Below are 19893 nucleotides of genomic sequence, written 5' to 3' on the forward strand. Positions count from 1 at the left end.
TGTTTTGAAGTGAACTTTGCATTTTTGAGATGTTTGACTGATCATTCAGTGTCATGTCTGATACTGTGATTGCATGGCTTTCTTAAGAAAAAATATAAAAATATATAAATATGCTTGTCCTACTTCCTCCTCAACTGCCACATTGTCATCCAGTGGTCACATTTCTCCGCAGTCTTCCTTTACTGTCAAGATTTTGTTTGTTTTTGTTTGTTTGTTTTTTCCCTCCACTCTTTGCCCATGCGCTTTCATTCACCACTGACCTTTGCCCCCCTCTCATGCACAGATGTCTCCCAGAGTTTGAGTGGCGAGGATGTGATAGGATGGCATGCCCCCCTGGGTATTTAGAGAGGTGTGGTGGTGCTTCCTATGCTACTGACCAGGAAAATTATCCCCTCCCCCCCAATAATCAAAGTCACAGGAGAGAAGAAAGGGTGAGAAAGTGTAAAAACTTCCCCACATGGTGATGGTGATGTGTTAATTTTTATGCATAGCAGGGACTGACAGAAAGCACCAGATCATTTGATTTCACTGACGAACTTTGGTGCCTCGTGGTGGTGGTGGGAGAGCACTTGTGTGGCAAAGGGAAAATGTGACCCCTGAGCACTGTTGCATTGGAAGGCCATGTGTTTGTGTATAGACGGCTATTGTGTCTGTGTGCATCTGCCTTATAACTGGGTGAGAATGTTTGACCCTGGCTTTGAAATCAGCATTCACATTACAAAATCTGAAACACAGGTGATGGCTCACATTGCTGTTTTATATTGACATTTTACCTTTGTAGTTTAGATGCACAGCCCAGGGTTAATCGATTCTAACCCCGTAGTCAGTCACAGTCAGCAGTTTGCAGCCTAATGTGTTTGTTTTGTGTGTTCATTACAGATCCTATATAGATGTCAGCCAAATGGACTCCCACATCAACAGCCAAATGCACACTAACATGGACCCCGAAGAACAGCTTTACTGGCATGAAGACTCAAAACCAGGAACAATAGTTTAGCCGGATACCTTACAACTGTGCAAAAACTTCACCTTGACAAAACGTCACTGTGCCTTAAACTGCACTTACCTGTTTTGTAATTTCCTTGTAAAAGGAACCCAAAGAATGAAGGAATTTAACTTCTGTGGAACTCAGCACGTTAAATGAAGTATTCTCATTTCTGGATCTCTTGAACGCAGTTGCCAAACTGATGCCCATCCCTGTATTTTAAATCACAACAAGAACCCCATTGGAGTGTCTAATCATGGGGTTGCGAGTGTTTGTAGTGATGGGACCTGTGCACTGAAACTATACCAAGCCCTGCAGTGGACTGAATGGTATAGCAAAGGGTATAGCATTACTCTTTAGAGATACTGAACCAAGGACGAAAACTGTCTCTCTAAGAGGATACCGAGCGGCAATGAACAAAGAACATGACTGATCCTGTTGTGCTACTTGCACACTCATATGAACACTGTAACCATGAAGGATTAGACACGGATTTATAAGGTCATTAATGAAGCACTGAACTCGTTAAATAGGAGTCGAGAGAAAAGGCTACTTCCGGAAACATTCTGCAGTCACCTGATCCACGTTTCTATTACAACATCTGTTACCGTTCCGGTCTCTACACTCGTTTGTCATTTACAAAGTATTCAGTTTGCTTCACTGTCAATACTTACACCATAATTGAGCCAAATGCTTATTTGTTGCACCACTTAAGTATTACCTGAGTCACCAGTTTCGAATATTACTGCCTCTGTGGGAAGACAGAAAAACCAGTTTTGTTTTGTTTTGAACATGGTTATTTCATCCATGCTGGAAATCATGGACTGGTGCTCCAAATTTCTCTCAAGAGATTAAAACTGTGTAAATGTTGGTATGTAAATACACTGGCTTAGTCTTTTTTTATTATTTTAGAGCATTTTTATGTATTTGAAAAGCATGTAATATATAGTAAACAATTATTGTTAAGCTGGTTCTTAGTAATTTGTATAATTACAATGGTTTGGATTAAAAAAAATTGAATTTCCCAGTGCTTTTGTTTGTGGGTGATATTTATTTAAAACTGAGCCTTCGAAGCGTCTTATCCCCCTTAGTGCAGGACAACACAGGATTTAAATCCAAATCCTTTGAATTAGCTAAATGAACGTCTGCTGGGCCAATTCAGTTAATGAAATTGGGTATAAAAGTGCAATAATCACCACTTCCAGAAGGAAAATAGGTAGAAAACCTAAAGTGTCATTTACATTTAATGACTGCAGAACACAACACAAATGAGTTTTCCTCATATAAATGGTTTGGAAGCTGCTTATCTGGTGTTCATTCAAGGAAGCAGATTATAGTAAGAGAGATAACTCTAAAGTACTGGGTTTTTTTCTTTTGAGCATCTTAAGAATGAATGAATACAGAGCTGCAATCACTCATAATGACAGTCAAGTGTGAATAAATGAGCCGGTTTTAGAAACTCACTGCTCTGCAGAGTTCTGTCGCTCTGCTGTACTTTCTCACTGCCTTGCTGTGTAACCAGGCGCTTTTTTGTGTGTGCGGGTTCTTAAGATGTAAACCGACCAAACCAGTCTTTAAAGGCTGTCACACCCACTATGGGCTATAAAACCTTTCCTTGTGTCTTCTGTGTGAATGACAAGCTAGTGTTTATAGCATCAAACCCTCCCTGCAAGCATTCATGTTATGAGAAGTCTGTTTTACACGTTATCCGAGCCCTCCTCCCTTCACATTGTACTATAACCTTTCACTACCATTCCCCTTCCTTTCCTTCCTGTGCTGCTGCACATTTTCTATCGATGTATCCTGCCTCGGGTCCCCTCTTTAAGACGGCCAGAGTTGAGCAGCTTTCCTTGCTCAGAGTGCCTCTCAGTTTTATGCTTCTTGAGCAAGCTCAAGGGAGGTCTTGGACAATTCCAGCTCCTCGGGCAGCGAAAGAGGGGGAGAGCTCTTCATCCAGCTGTCTCCCTGTCTCGGCCGCGCCACACCAGCTGTAGTTACACATCATGGGAGGCTGTTCCAGCTGACACTTCACTACATAAACAATAGATTTCTATTGACTTTCTCTTTATCTAAAACGCAACACACAAAACTCTTGTAATGCAGAGTGGATTAAGGCTGTACATGGACTCCAATACCTGTGTGACTAATGGAAACGTCAGTTACGCAAAGTATTGAAACCTGTCAAGTACTGGAAGTACTGGCATCAAATATCTGTATTACAAGTTCATTGACTGAATGGTTTCTGATTTAAACCTGCACTAAACAGTGTTGAATAGTGTATTAGATTACCATGAGAACCATAGATTGTACATAAATGATCGACACAGCTCCTGGATCCTGAAGTGCCTTAGACCTGCATTCTGCATAGAGGCTTATGGGGAAAAACAACCCTTGGGGCAAACTAGGGAAGAGAGTGGTTGGAGACTGCAGCACAACCCAAATTATCATGAATGTGTGTAATGAACTCCTCACTTCGTGTCCTTGATGGGGTCGCTTCGTAGACAGGGACCATGTCTACGACCACTTGCTGTCAGTTGGCTTCTTCAAAAAGACTTTGGTGCCTTGATGTGGTGATAAAATGATAAGATGGAGTCAGTCTGCTATCAGTTTGCAACTGAATGAGGTCAAGTGGCAGTTACAAGCAATGTGTGAAAATACTGAAATGAACTATAATAAACTGCAAATGTGTTACAATCAACAATGGGAACAGAAATTTCAAACAGCTCCAGAAGGACAGTGATCCAAGTGGAAAATGACCCGCCTGCTGGGCAGCCTTGCTTTATATAGGTAATATAACCAGTATAACGGTCATATTTTGTGTATGACAACTCATGAGTGGGTACTGTCCGTTGATTTTCTGTCAGGTCCCCCCCCCCTCGTTCAGCAAGTCTGTTTCCAAAATGACAATAGCAATGGCGGAAACACACGCACGATGCCTGACAACTGGACTTAAATAAACAATGGGTGGCGTCATGGTGGCATGGTGTCCATCTTTTGTATACATTTTCTTTTGTGTAAATAAGTTCAAGGAAAAGAAAAACTCACCAAATCCCCTAAGCTCCATGGCTGTCCGTTTTAGGACCTTTCAGCTTCTTGTTTCCGCATTACAGCCCCGCAGCTAATATGTTTTAGTTCAGTTTCACTTTTTTCATTAATCCTTGATTTTCGTCAGTGCAGGCAGTTATATGATAAAGACTGTAATAGACCAGCTGTACACTGAGTGATTATTAAATATAGAATGTACAATGTTCCCAATGGTAGCACACACAGGAAGTGTCACACATGAAACACTAAACTGAGCAGCCACAGGGCTCAGCCAAACTGAGATTAAAATGGCTTGAAATCATGCTGTGCTTACTCCCCGAATCCTGCGACTTCCCCAGGATTCAGGGAGTAATGACTCTGACAAGCTATGAAAGGTGAACGACTGGATTAGCTGACCAGGTCACATGCTCTCACAGCTCATTCCTGTCTCTTCCTTCAAAAGGAGGCAACAGCAACAACAAAAAAAAAACAAAAAGCCCATGGACAAACCGGAAGGTGGAACAGCTCACATGAGGATACAGCAGACTGCACAGGTCATGGTGGGTCATCATTAATGGGTCACATGATCGACTGTGGTGTAGGTCTAAGCAGCCGAGCTCTGCTGAATGACAGGCTGTTTGAGTTATGAGGCTAGCTAACCAGCTTAGCTAGCCACAAGCCAAAGCCTCTCAGGGAAAAGGAGGGGGGTGGGGACGCAGGGGTCAAGTGGAAGGCAGCACAGCAAGTACGCGTAACCATGCAAAAGCAAGCACTGTGTACTGTACATTGCTCAGTGACCCGTGCAAGAAGCGCACAGCAGGTGAAAGCAGCTGATTTTTGCCCAGAAATGCACAGAAACAAGATTTTGGTATTGTAGAGTGTAAAAGAGGCCTCACTCCTGGAGAGACTGTGAAGAAGAAAAGACCAAACACACACACACCTGTTGGGTGTGCAGCAGCACACGTGCTGATACGATCTTCGCAGCAGCTGCATCAGCAGCTAGAACAAGGGCTTCCACTGTGCCCTCTGAGACATGACTTTACTTGACTAGACTGCCACCGGTGCTTATACTCACTCGTCCAAGTTTCAAAATATGGATGCTGATGAAGCACCGCAGGACATAAATCAGTGCTGAAGTACAAAAAGGAGGGGAAACCCAGCAGCTGAGTCTAACTGAGCAATGCGAAGAGATCATCATCTACAGCAAACTTAGAAAGCAAAGGGTTAACATGGACCATCCTCTCGTTTTCCCCTCGCTGCCGCTTCAAACCGAATAACAGAGCATTAGGTTCTGGATGGATTCTTGTTATCTGCAATCAATTTTAAATGGAATCCAATAAAAGAGAAGCTGACACAGCGACTAAATCAGGTTTGGAGGTGAGTGAGTGCAGATGAATCTACTGTCAGCTCTCTGCACTATAATCTACTGCAAGCCCACTGATTAGCATTTGGGGTAAGTGGAGAGGAAAGTAAAGTTAACCAATCCATCACTGTCAAGATGAAGCACTCAAAGATTCAGAGGGAACACTGATGGTCACGGGTCACCTTTGAAGTCTTTATTTTACAATATTGACAAAGCAGTTTGACTTGAGACACAGCAGTCCTCTCTCTTTTGTCTACTTTTTATTTGGATGAGCATCGGGTGGGCTGGTGGACTGAAGCTGGTGTTACATTTTACGTGAGCAGATTATTCAATCCAGCCTCCGAGCTTCTTGGCAGTACAGCTAAACTGAGCGTGCACTCTTCATTCTTTGTTAAAAGGCAACACTCGTGCTGCTTTCGCAATTTTAGCTGAGTACAAACAGACAGGGCTGACGGCTGTTTCTGAGAATGATTGAACACAGATTTCGTACCCAGGGTTAAGTCTGCAGCTGGTTTTACAGGAACACTTGCACACTGCATAGCAGAGATGTGAGGCTGCACTCACACGCCCTCATCACTGTTCGGAGAAAGAAAAAAAAAAAAAAAAAGTACCCTGACGAGTTCTGGGTAGAGTGACAGAAGCCCTGAGGTAAAGATAAAGCCCTTTAGATAACAATCTTTCATTTTAAATCACAAGCTGTGCATGAAACTTCAAGGGGTTTAGACTGAGAGAGACAAACGTATGAAATCTAAGCAAAATTAAAAAAAAAAAAAGTCAAAATCTTTGGCGCACAGATGTGCATTTGGTTCTTCTCAAATCCAGTCACTCTTTAACTTTTAATTCAGAAAGTTGTTTATCTTTTGAATGGTTTCCTCCTGCTGACCCAGAGAATCCAGCAGAATGCCCATAAACGTCTTCTTCAGTCCAAATCCATCCATCTTGTTCTCCAGCTTATTCTGCATATTGCGTTTGCGACATGAAGCATGTGCAAATATTACTGAAAAACAAACCCGTAGAAAAATGTCAGCTGTAATATCACACTTTGAGGATCTGGAAAATGTGTTTCATTGATTTTGAAACATTTCATGATGTCACAAATGCAGTGATCATTATGCTCTGAAGAATTATTAGACATTCAATCACCCAATCCCCTCTGAAAGCCAATCTTACAAGTCAGGGGTAAAGTGATGGCCCACATGAATACCAAGATGCTTCCCAGCATGGAAATCAATATGCAGCTGGTAACCATGATCAAAATGATGAACGCTGAAGGTTTCTGCTTCTTAAAGTTGTTGATCGCAGCTCCGTTCTCCCCCACCCACACCGAAACCACGAACACGACCGACACCACGACTATGGCTATGAGCGTCTCCAGAGGTTTCAGGATCCTGCAAGGCAGCAGCATAGAACATATGAGGGCAAGTTTAAATAGCTTTGGCATACTGCTGAACTTGACGCCATGGTAACGACGTACAACCCTTGTGTGCAATATTCGTCTGCCCAACTCCAGGTCCTACCCCTCGGGTTATACCTCCTTATGTGCATTTTATAATATGTAAAATAACTTGTGTAAAGTGCGCTTTTCTACTGCTCAGCTTCACACGATTATGACACTCAGGTATACACAGACATACACAGCCAGTAAATAACTCATGTTCAGTCCAAGCATGCAAAAGGCCCACTTTCACTGTGTACATGCTGCATATAATGTATTTTGTCAGTATATTTATGTGATTTAAGGCTCTTTTTTTTTTTGCCTTAATGTCGTTATGCTTGCATAATGACAATAAACAGTCCCGAATCTTGAATCTGACATGCAGCTGGAGCACAGGCGCTGTTCTTGTGTGCTAACTGGCTCCATCAAGTGGTCAGATGCTGTGTGTGCAACAGCAACTGCTGAGTGGATCAGATTGGTTTACAAAAATCAAATCTCAGATTAGTTTAATTGTACGAAACAGCAGTAGGGGCAAATCAAGAAAAATTTAGCGAATAAAAAGAATTAGAATAAAGTCAAAATTTCAAGATTAGAGTCGCAATTCTATTTCGAGAAAAAAGTCGAAATGTGGAGATTACAGTTGTTCAAGACAAAATGCCACGGTTGCTCTGCCCTCTGAGTTGGTGAAACTACTTCAGAATCAGTTTTAGCAACAATGAAGGGAATGATTTCTCTTTTGAAACAGCTTGTAATGGACAGTTCGTAGGGCATCGATAGTTTCAATATCAGAGCATGTATGTTGTATCACACGCTGGCTGATCACTAACTCATGTACACAGGCAAACGTGGCAGTTTGTCTTGAAACAACTCCATTTTTCTTAATGTGCCCCTAATACTTATAAGTGTGTGTACACTTGGGATGATTAATATTTTTCCACTGAAACTGAGAAACGCCCCTTGCTGTTTGCAACCTGATGCCACTAAACCTGTTTCATAAAAGAAAAATGGAAAAGTTGTGAAATGCAAACAAAACAAAAACAGACAAACAAAAAAACCCCCAAACAACTCTGGTGGAACATTTCACACTAAAACTTAGAAATATGACTTGATAGAAAACAAGCATCCAAAACAGGTTGAGTTTGCCCGAAGTGTTGCTGTTAAAAGATTCAGAGAACACAGTCCAAAAGTGTGGGGGTGTCACCGAGTTAGCTGTGACCTCTTCAGACCCTTGCGCAACACTGCATAATAGCACAGGAACACTTCTAAAAACTACTGATGAGAAATAAATTTTAAACTGGTGCATCCACAAATGCAAGTTAAAACTGCATATAAGCAAAACCAGAGCTGTCCTCTTTGCGCTGACCACATTCAAGATGGACTGGAAAACTGTGCTGTGGATATTCTCAGGGCTAAAGAGGAAAAGCAGAATCAGTGATGGTATCAAGGTGTGTTAGCGCACATGTGCATGCCTTCATGCATGTGTGAAGGCCCTGATAACACTTAACGATTTAAATACTTGGAGCAACATATACTGCTATGCACATGATATCCTTTTCTTTTTCTTGTTTCATGGAAACTACAGACAGTGCAAAAGATGCCAAACCACATTCTTCAACAGCAGGGCTGCTAAACTGGCTCGTCGGCGGCTCAGATGTCTCACACACTAAAAACATTTAGAGCACTAAGGAACAGAAAATAGAATTAACTTTTGTGAGGCTGAAATCTTACAAATCCAGGATAGGACAATCTGAGCATTTATTACATTTTCAAAACACAATAACACTTCTCATTGTCCAAATTTGATATAATCACATTGTCTAAGGTTTAAATAAATCAGCAGATTGAAGCATTTTATTCTCATCTCCATCAAGACATCAAGATATCTCTTGTGCCTGTGCAGACATATTTGCTTTGTGATAGATCCAGCCTTGGCACGACGACAGTGATGCCACCAGGCCAAGTCCATGACCTCAGTAAATGTGGCTAGTGGCCTGCTAAGCAACTTAGTCAGGCTTTGTTGGATTACTGGCATCAAAAAAGCTCAAGAAAACTTCAGGAAACACGGCTTGATGAAGGTGGAAGCGGTTAAAATGTAGCATGATCAACTCATTGTCATATGCAGATGTTCGTCCTTTTATAGCAGAAAAGTTAATCTCCACAAAGTCCACAGAGGCTCTTTGGGCATTCTGTAGTACTTTTACTTGGAACTTTTCCTTTTGCAGTGACTTTTTCTTTTAATGTCTTTTTACAGTCACCTCATCTATACTTTGACGGTTTAGCTCTACTTCCTCATATTTAGCTCTATTGTTTAGTCAACATGGAGAGCTGATTTCTTGCTAATTTGTAGGAATGTTGCTCTAATCCTGAAAATCCTCTTCTTCTTGTAGGTTTGGTCTACAGGTATAATACTGAGTACACTGCACATAGTCCCTACTTAATCTGCCTACACTGACTTTTAATACTTCTTTGGTAAGCTTGCAAAAATGCCTTCAAACCGTACAAACAGTATAATATTACACTGATTTATCATATATCATATACAATAACACTATAAAACAACTGACTTTCACAAACACACAGCACAGAGACTGTTTGCTCTACACTGAATGGAAATAGCATCACAGGGTTTTCTGATGTTAAGTGGTTAAGCCATTCTGTCCAACTTGTTTGAACTTTGACACGTCTGAAAAACCAGACGTGTCAAAGTTCTCCCTGACAAATTTTCCAGTGCTCACTAATCAGGAGACTGGGGGCCTCTGATTAAGTTGCTGTTTTATCACCAGTGCTATCTGCAATATAACAGCTGACCAGAAGGCTTATGGGGCTTTCATGACCACAGCAACAGTGTTGTGGCACAGCTCATATGTCACATCTACCTTGTATGTAGTTACAAGATAATAGACGACTTCAGAAAATTCCTTTGCATAGGCACGTGTCTGTGCATGGATCTTGTTTTAAGTTATTCTACTTAAGTCCATTCTCAAAATTGTTTGCAGATACCTGTTTCACTGTTTAGAGCAGCCCCCACAAACGCAGGCTGTTTCTCAACTATAGAGTTAATATATGTGCATTTTAACACTGCTTAAATTACATTCTCATTTAATGATCGGTCGTTGGTTCTGGCACCAAAGAAATAAAAGTTCATATTCAGAATATAACAATAGCAGTGCATCACAGTCATTGTACTTTATGCGAGCTGGGTAAATAAACAAAAAAGACGAAGTTCTCTGATATAACATTACTTACCCGACGAGGAGGAAAACGGAGGTGACCAAAGACAGATAATTAGTTTGATAATAAAGCAGGTTGCTGACGACTCTGTTGTTCCATTTCGTAAAATCTTTGTCTGGTTTTGCGAATCTATTTGAGCCCGGAAAGAAGTCGGTCCACGGTCGGAGCGGTGCCACCTCCACCCTAGCCATCACTTCTGCCCCCTTTACTAAATCTGACAGCGCACAGAATCTGACAGACAATCGCCCTTAACTTCAAACCAGAATCTCGCGAGACTTGTTGTTGCACGTTCGTTAAAAACACTGCCTGACGAAACCTCGCGCTATTGGCTAGTAAAGTGCCCGGTATGGAAACTCTTCCGGCCAGCTTTCACGAGAGATAACAGGACGGTGTTATGGGAAATAGTGGCGATTTATGCGCATATAATCTCCTTGTTAAGTTGTAGGTCAGTTTGTCTGTTGTTTTTGGTTACACATACGTTGGCGTGGAAAAACATCAACGTGAAATGTTCACGAGAGCTGCTCGAGCGCAGGAGCATGCGTTCAGTGACTCATAGCTAGCTAGCTCGATAGAAGTAGTGATACACAACCAAGCAGCAGCCCGTGACAACGTGTCTTTTGTCTGTGCAGATGTGGAGCAGGTTACTGAGTCCTCGTGTGAGTGGTAGAGCAAGTTTGTGTTGGAGAAGCCTGTTTACCATGCAGCTAAAGACCAGCGAGTTCCAGTCCCTGTTCACTGATGGACTGAATGGATTGGCAGGTGAGGCACAGCTGCGGAAGGACACGTGCTAGCTGCACGGTCACTTAAACCTCTGAGTTTTCGCCTATTTGTGAAATGTTAATACCCGTGCACAATGACAGAGTGACTGACAACTTGATCACTTCCTATTAAAAATAAATGGGGACACTCGGAGAGCAGTTAAGTAACGAAGACCGCCCGTCGGTCTGTTACTTACTTTCTTATACAATTAATTATTAATGCAGTTTTTATTCAACATCGAGGTTTTTTTATTAGGTACAGGTTTATTGTTTTAATGCATTGCGCTTCCATGGCGAGAAATTGAGTTTACTATACCGGAAAGAAGGGTTTGATGATGGTTCTTCTATGTTGATAGTAATAATTGCTTTATTTATTTAGTATTAAAACAGAAAGCTTGGAAATTGGGACCAAATATAAAACGGGATTTAAAAAGAAAATAAATATTAAGACAGAAAAAGCACTGCATCAGAAACGTATTATATTGTAAGAGCCAAAAAACACACGAAGCACTCTGAGAGCCCAAATCTCCACCAAGGCAGCTCACTCGCTGGACAGTAAGAAACACTTTTAAATAGCTCTGTGTAGCATTATTATTGTTTTGACCTTCAGATCAATCTACTAACCTTGAATGAGAGGTTTAAAGCCCAAATGGGACATGAAATTCTAAATCTTTATACAGTGCTAACCACACTTGTAAAAATCATAGTTTCTAAGTTATAAAGCTTTTTGTCAGTTTATGACCAACAAGTCATTAAGTTGACCTTGAAGACCTCAGTGGGTCTAAGCCAAAATTTAATGGATATCATAATTAATGTCAAACTTTTAAGCTATCGTGTTTACAGACAGAAATACACACGTGCATAAACAGTACCAGAAACACAAGCTCCTTGAACGAAAGCAAAAGAGAATTAAAAACCAAATGAGAATATAAAGCAGCAATAAGAGGGCGAAAGACAAACCAGAGAGATCAATGATGTCACAAAAGCAAGTTTATAAAAATGTGTTTTTTTTAGTGATTTCAAGTAGTCACCAATTTTACCTTATCTCCTTGGGCAGATTGTTTTCGAAAGCTTGGGGCTGTGATGGCAATAGCACGGTCACCTTTAGATTTAAGTCTTGACTTTAGAGCAACCAGAAGGGCCTCAGCTGCTTTAAAAGTGACTAGTAAAATAATTTAAAACTTTTAAAACACATTATAAAACATGTAGACAGGTAGAAGCAGAGCTGCTGCATTTTAATCTGGTTGGAGGCGAGACTGACTTTTCATTTATGCCAGAATGATTGAATAGCCTGTGGATGTTATTTTGAAGAAGCCGGGCCAAATAGGTTTTCAACGTTTGCGTGAAAAGTCACCAAGTTATAAGAAGCTGTCATTCCCTGATGTTGTCCCTCAACCTGCCTGAATAAATCCTGTTGATTAAAACAGCCATAGACCCTTTTTTCACATATTTTGATGGTATGAAAAGCAGAGTTGGATTTAAGTGGGAGTCACGTCAGTAAAACATGATAGTGAACTAATCAAAAACAGAACATACCCCAGAGTGACTGATTTAACTGATATTTGTGATGATGGCTGCATTTCAAACTTCACTTTAGCATCTTTGATGCAGTGCTTCACAGATGATGCAACTGTTCTTTCTCTTCTGTGTCAGAATGTCTGCTTCAGGACCAAAGCAGTGTGTAAAACTTGCCCCCTTTTTTTTAAAGGTATATTTAGACGAGAAAGAGATCGTGAGATGTAAAACTCCCTGTTTTATTAACAGACTAAGGATGAAATAGTTAAAATTTTTAAACTTATCAGGTGATTTGCAAGATAGCAAATACACTGCAGAGGTCAAAACAACCTCCAGGCACAACTTCTGAAAAGTTTCCTGAGTGTGTTTGCACGGTTTTTCCAGAGGTGTTTGAGAAACACCAGCATGAGCTGAGGATAGCTGGAGGTGCTGTGCGGGATCTGCTGTCTGGGAAGCGGCCTGAAGATGTGGATTTTGCTACCACAGCCACTCCAGAGGAGATGAAGCACATGTTTCAAACGGCTGGGATCAGGATGATCAACAATAAAGGAGAGAAGCACGGGACTATCACTGCACGAGTAAGAGGCTCTGCTGTGTAACGCTGATGAAGTCTTTCATTTGTCTAAATAATGCTAAAAGCTGTTTTGAACACAGTGTTAAACTTAACTGTCAGCGACTGCTTAACCAAACTTGCTGTCCTGGTATAGTTATGGTAGCTAATGTTGTTTGAAAGGAACAATAACTTTATTACTGATTTCTTAGAAAATGTATATTTTCTGTCTGTTTTTGTCTAATAGAAAATAAAATGCACTTAAGAAAATAATAAGTATTTAGACAGCTACATTTGAAGTGTACTCTATAGATAGATGCTGGGTGTCATTTTTAAAGATTCGCATGAGGTTCAGATTTTAGAGTTGGTGTTTATGGTAAATATGGGTGAAGGGGAGGTCATGTGAGTTAACAAGGCAAGAATTAGTGAAGCTTAAAAATGCATCGCAAATATTAGAGCTAGTTTGTCCAAATCAACACTTGTGATGATTCTTAAAATAAAAACCAAATGAAAAAAAAACAAGCCAGTCAAACAAGGTTTTAGGCTGAATGAGCTTTCTTCATAATTAGGATTAAGAATTAAATGTTTTAAAATTTAAATGAACAAATCAAAAAGTTCGTCTCATACAGTAGCTGTTTTATATTTTAAGGTAAATAACCTACAGAATTACAAACTAAAAGTGTAATTGTCCAGATTCTTCACATCTGTTTATGACCACGTGGTCATGTGAGGGTCAGTTATAATGGTGGAATAAAGTAAGTGTGCAAATATAAAGTAAATACGTGAGCAAAGATTGTGATGATTCACTGAGCAGCCAGCTGCATCATCAGTCTGATCAGTCAAATCTTAAATCTTAATGGAAAGATTGTAATGGTTGAACGGCCCTGATGCATTGCATAAATAAGCAGCCCACTAACAGGATGATCTTGATGAGTGTTTCCTTTATTGGGTGTTTGCAGCTGCACAATGAGAGCTTTGAGGTGACCACACTGCGAGTGGATGTTCAGACTGATGGACGTCATGCAGAGGTGGAATTCACAACTGACTGGCAGAAAGACGCTGAGCGGAGAGACCTCACCATTAACTCCATGTTTCTGGGTAATTTCCCTTCTTCTCCACTGAGCCTAAAAATGGACTGTACAAAGAATTGATAACACTGAGCTTCTTTCACCTGTACCTTCACCTTCACCCAAAATCTAAAAACCATTTTCATCTAGCACGTTTTATTTTTTTTTTAATTATGATGTTTCAAGTATTGTACAGCTGTGATAATGGGACAGATTCACCATTTAAGAAATAAATCTGGTCTCCAGAAAAGTGAAGCCAAAATTAGGAATGTGTTCTTGGTGTTTTTCCTGAAATCTGTTAACTGATGCTTGACAGTGAGTTCAAAAGGAAGCTTAAGCCACAGGAAGCACTCGAGCAGGTTGTCCAGAATTTTCTTGGCAATCACAGAGCAGAGAACTTGAGTTTGTATTGAGAATAAACACATTAAAACAGTTTTGGAAGTACTTAAAATGTCAGAAATTATGTTGCTATATTGATATTTAAAAATGTCAAAACATCAGTGATGTGCATCTCAAACCTGCCATGCAAGCTTAAATTAGTTTTCATATGCGAAATCAATGTAAAAACAAACAAATTAAAGAGAACTAGAAGAAGAGTCGGTCTGAAGTTCCCAGTTGCAACCAAAAAGTATTGTTTTTGCATTCCAATTTTTTTGTGACAAGTTGTGTGACTCTGCTTCCTATAACAGGTCTGGACGGCACATTGTATGATTATTATCGTGGATATGAGGACCTGCAGAACCGTAAAGTGCGGTTTGTTGGCAGCGCTGAACAAAGGATCAAAGAGGACTACCTGAGAATACTACGATATTTTAGGTAACTTTCTCATTTCTTTTTGTATCTACTTGAGACTGTGAAGTTTAAAAAGCAGATTGTCTTCCTTGTTTGACGTGAGCCTACTAACCACCTCACTCCCATCATTTTGTCGCAGGTTTTACGGCCGAGTTGCTTCGGAGCCCGGTGACCACGAGTCTGAGACACTGACTGCCATCAGGGAAAATGGTCACGGACTGGGCGCTATATCGGGAGAGCGAATCTGGGTGGAGCTAAAAAAGTTGGCGGTCGGGAACCATGCTGCTCACCTGCTACAGCTGATCTATAGCCTGGAACTGGCTCAGTACCTTGGTGAGAGAGGGAGGGCACGGCTGGGTGTCTTAATAATTAATAACTCCAGATAAAAAATGTTTATATGTTTATGTTCAGCTGTTTTTAAAAAGAAGAAAAGGTAAATCTGACATTTTAAGAGTTTTTCACATTATATCCAGCACTACCAAAGATGAATTAGAAAAATTAATTATTTTAAAAAGGAAATCATGATGGTTGCAGCTCAGATGTCAACATTAGTTTTTCCCTGTAGGTTTTTTTTTTTTTTTTAAATTTTATGTATTTATTTAGCTGACGGTTACACATACACTCATACTCATAGAACTGGTTATTATTTGTGAAATATGCTTTTTGTAGACAACATTTTTTACCCAATATGGTCAAATTTGACCTCTTTGTGTAGAGCATGGTATCCCTTTTGCCTTGGCACGGATCCTTCTTAAAAGTGGGCTGAGGGGATGGCAGTGAAATCATTGTTTTCTTAGCATAGGTCTGGACATAATGGATCAAATGTGCCAACCTTTTTCTTGCAATTTGCAGCTGTTTATAACTGGGAGAAAGTTTTGGTTTCCTTCCCTGAGATAAAGAGGATTAAGTGCCTCCTGATGTCTGTGGTCCTCTGAGCTCTATTATTGTCTCGTATCTAATAAGGTTCTATTTCCTCTGATTTAACTCTTGTTAAATTAGTATTTAATAGGATTGAGGGAGAAATCATTCTACCAAACATTTTCTGTCTTGTTACACGTCAGTTCTGGTCACTCCCTCCTGTCCCTGCTGCTCCTCAGGGTTACCTCCAGATGGCGATATTGACGAGATGAAGCGAGTGTGGCAGAACGCCAAAGACCGCTCTCCCAAACCCATGACCATCCTGGCTGCTCTGTTCCGCTCCCCAGAGCAGGTGGAAAAGATGGACATCCGATTGAAGGTGTCCAGAGAGGAGAAGAACCTGGCACTGTTTCTGGTCAAATACAGACGGGAGCTCTGCAAGAGAGAAGATGAGCCAGACAGCCTCAAACCTTTCACTGACTTTATTATTGACGTAAGTTTCTTCTTCTTCCACTCAGTCTGTACAGAGAATATTATTTCCAGACCAATGTGGTCACTGATATTAGTCACATATGTGTTTAAAAAGCCAGTTTCACAGACATTAATTAACCCTTTGAGTCTGTGAATGTTCCCTACCATAGCCTGTGTCGCTAATGTTCAAGAGTTGCCAGCCTGCAGCCGTCATTCACAACAGACTGCAGCATGTTCTCATCCGACTGTTACGGCTTTGTTTTCAGAGGCAGGAAGTATTTAGGAAATGTGTGGCATCGTTAACCAGAGCTGAACCAAAACCACTGCTGATCTTTGATGAAATATTTATCTTTGCAATGTTTGTAGAATAAAAAAAAAAATAGTTTCCAAAACATTCTGGTAGTTATTTTTGTAAATGGTGCATATTTCACAAATCTTAGCTGAACCTTAGTTTGTGTTATAGCAGTATTTGTTTTAGCTGTTATTTTAAAGTTGTTTTGTTTTTTTATGTGGAAATGTCAACATAAATCGCTCTGGTGTTTAGATTTGCTAAATTGATTTGACACTAGTTTAAGCTTTGATCAGTTTTCGTTACAACCCAGCTCATAAGCTGAAACACACCGGAGAGAGGCTGACACCAGAGTTTATAGAAACATCAGTTTTATTTTTAATTAGTTTATAATCTCATCTATCAAAGCCAGCCAACACTGTGCACTGCCACTGCAGGAGAGCAGGGGGTAGCAGAGGAGCCTAGAACAGGTCAAAGAGCCGAACCAAAACCAGATCTGTTAGGGTCAAATACTCTACAGCAGGGGTAGGCAACTCCAGGCCTCGAGTGCCGGTGTCCTGCAGGTTTTAGATCCCACCCTGGGTTAACACACCTGAATCAAATGATTAGTTCATTACCAGGCCTCTGGAGAACTTCAAGAAATGCTGAGGAGTCATTTAGCCCTTTAAATCAGCTGTGATGGATCAAGGACACATCTAAAACCTCCAGGACACCGGCACTCGAGGCCTGGAGTTGCCTACCCCTGCTCTACAGCTACCAAAACACTCTGCTAGTTCTTTCTGTAGTTAGTGCATCTTTCACAAACCGTAGCTCAACTTCAGTTTTAGTTGTAGCAGTATTTTTTTAAAACTGTCATTGAAGTTCTTAAAGACATAAATATGAAATTGTGTTTAGATTTGCTAATTAGACACATGATTCCACATTCAAGCTAAAGTATAATAGACAATTTCAACACTATAAAGCCTACATTATTGACATTCTACACTTTCTTTATATTTCCATGTATAACTAGACATACATGCTGGGCAGTATTTATAAGGGAATAGTATTGTCTTTTATATCTAGTTATTTTGTTTTCTTTGTTCTTTTTAAATGTACTTGAAGTTTAGTGCAGTAAAATTAACACATTTTAGGGACTAATTGAAAAAAAAGTGTTGCCAATGCAAACAAAGGCAGCAGGATTTTACAGATAAGACATTTTATGAAAGTTTAACCTAACTTGACCGCAAAGAGAGATCAGAGGTACAAAGTACTGTGATATTTAGAATCCGTATATCAGTCGCTATATGCTTGTGGTCAGTACAAACAATGGTAGTAAGAACCATAGTTTTAAATGGCTCTATACAACATTATTATTATTACTTTGACTTTAAGATCAGTTTATTGGCCAGGGGTCAAATGCGACATATTTTAAATCTTTCTACAATATTTTCTATATGTTGAAACTACACACCGCACTTGTAAGTATTGTTTCTAAGTCATAAACGCTCCCGTGCTATGGAAATGTGCTTTGCTACCAGCGCGAGTAGTCGTGTCTTGAGCTGGTGACAAAACTAATTATGGAAACTAACAAACATACTGATTGTGACATGAAAGCCTCGTAAATGTCAAGACGAGGTAGATTTTTACAATGTTTTGTACACAGACAGTAAAGAGTATGACCATCAACAGGAAGTATCCTGAAGTTTAAAAAGAGCCATCAAGACATTTATGCAAATATAGCGAGTAAAGGAGGGAGTTGGTTTATTTCTGGTTTATTTAATCCAGTGACTCTTGCTTCATGTCATTCAATTAGTGAATGAAAATCAGCTGAACAAGTAAGAGTTTTAAGTTCCACCATTTAATGGTTGCAGCTTTCTTTAAAAAATAAAAAGTGATCGGTGCAGAGTCAGCTTAGGCCAGGAGGGCTGCCTGGTTTATAACATGCTGGTGGATCCCTGACTGTGAGCGAGGAAGTGAACATGTACAACACCTTGTAGGATTAAGCAATAATTGAAAGATGGCATGTTTACTGAATATATAAAAAGTCAGTTTGGGAGAGACAGTGTTCTGTTCTCACCATTTTTCTAAAGTTATTTTCAAAACCAAATTTAGTCGTTGTATCTTAAGCTGTCACTTTTTTTAGACTGTTTTTGTTCTTATATCTTTTAATTTAATTTTTGTTTTACTCAGGTTGACATTGATAAACAAAAACACAACCCTTCCATCACCAGAGGCACCACTGGATAAAGTAGACGGAGAAAGAACGAAGACTGGTTTCTCTGGTTTCTCACTGGGCTTGTCTCGCCTTATAGAGCAGATTTCTTTATTTGGGTTTTGCTGTGTGCATGTTGGTTTGACGTTGGCTGAGAGTCAGTTGGAAAAATGTGCAGCTGCATATTTTTAACCACTCAGGATTTAAGAGAATTTGAGTCAAAACGGTGGCGACAGTTTAAGATTTGTCTGCTTTTGTTGCCAGACCGCTGTCAGTCAAACCTGATCAGACCACAGTGTCCTGAACAGTTCAGCCAAGTATTTACTGTAAATGGTAAACCTTTCTTACTGTTGCTTGTGACTGGGATGTTCTAGAAAATCCCTCTGTGGTTACTTCGATTCACACACATGTCGCATCCTTTCAGAGTCGGGAGCTGGATTCCCAGAGTAAAGTGTGCGAGCTGCTCAAGTACAAAGGTGAGGAGAAGCTCCTGTCAGAGCTGAGCAGATGGTCCATCCCTCGCTTCCCCATCAGCGGGCACGATCTGAGGAAGCTGGGCATCACCTCGGGCAAAGAGATAGGCGCCACCTTACAGAAGCTCCGTGACATTTGGAAGAAGAGTCATTACCAGATGGACAAAGATGAACTGCTGAGTTATGTAAAGCTATAAACAAGCAGAGGAGCAGAAATGTTTTTGTTGTGTTTAGATGGTAATCACATGGACGCTTGATGCTGCGACTGCACTGCTCCTGGGTATTGTTTGAGCAGCCTGATGCTCAAACAATCAGAAAGGACGCTACGGTGAGTGAGACATGAAATCGGGCGGAAAAATGCTCTTTAGCCTGAGCCTGCAGCCTTGGGCCACTATTGTTGATGCTCAGCCAGTTGAATTCTCATCTTTTGCAGTAAACTCGCTCTGACCTGTAAAGGACGACAACACATGGAATAAATTCAGTTTATTCACAGTAGATGTTTATTTTCATTGTTCACATGATGATAGGAAGCAGAGGAATGTTTGTGTCTGTGGCTTTTTTATGTTGACTGTATTTCTGTTTTCTGTACAGATCATTTTACACTTCTACTAAAAGGTTGTTTTCATGGCTGCCCTTTTCTGCATGCTCTGTACAATAAAAGGTGGCCCCTGTGTGTGAATGCTAATGTTTCTGGCACTGTGAGAAATAAATTTTTCTGTGCTGGAGTGAGATTGCTCCTCCCTCCCACAGAGATGAGACATAAAACCCGCTGATCTCCTTTACTACCGCTCTCTGTGTATGAAGAAGCTCAACAGTTGTTCAGCCCGTGTCCCTCCCACCGTCGTTTTTACATTTCGATGAAATCGCCAAGAGTTTTCTGTATCGTTC

The 19893-nt window shown here is 40.5% G+C and overlaps 2 protein-coding genes across 2 annotated transcripts; one reads left to right on the plus strand and one right to left on the minus strand.

Annotated features, from left to right (window-relative positions):
- Window positions 1-6208: 6208 nt before the first annotated feature.
- arl6ip5a (ADP-ribosylation factor-like 6 interacting protein 5a) lies at window positions 6209-10229 on the minus strand. Its single transcript, XM_085353783.1, has 3 exons — window positions 10054-10229; window positions 6543-6760; window positions 6209-6369 (listed from the first exon to the last, which is right to left on the minus strand). The coding sequence occupies exons 1-3, from the start codon at window positions 10227-10229 to the stop codon at window positions 6209-6211; spliced, it is 555 nt and encodes a 184-aa protein (XP_085209909.1).
- A 180-nt stretch (window positions 10230-10409) lies between these two features.
- On the plus strand, window positions 10410-19626 carry trnt1 (tRNA nucleotidyl transferase, CCA-adding, 1). The gene is made up of 8 exons (XM_085353784.1): window positions 10410-10483; window positions 10668-10797; window positions 12696-12889; window positions 13821-13959; window positions 14618-14744; window positions 14860-15053; window positions 15818-16071; window positions 18957-19626. Exons 2-8 carry the CDS (start codon window positions 10668-10670, stop codon window positions 19200-19202), a joined length of 1284 nt encoding a protein of 427 aa, XP_085209910.1. The 5' UTR covers window positions 10410-10483; the 3' UTR covers window positions 19203-19626.
- The last annotated feature ends 267 nt before the right edge of the window (window positions 19627-19893 follow it).

Source organism: Diplotaxodon limnothrissa, linkage group LG5 (assembly GCF_057381915.1).
Source record: "Diplotaxodon limnothrissa isolate DT_005_m linkage group LG5, D_limnothrissa_male_GT1.1, whole genome shotgun sequence".
NCBI lineage: Eukaryota > Metazoa > Chordata > Actinopteri > Cichliformes > Cichlidae > Diplotaxodon > Diplotaxodon limnothrissa.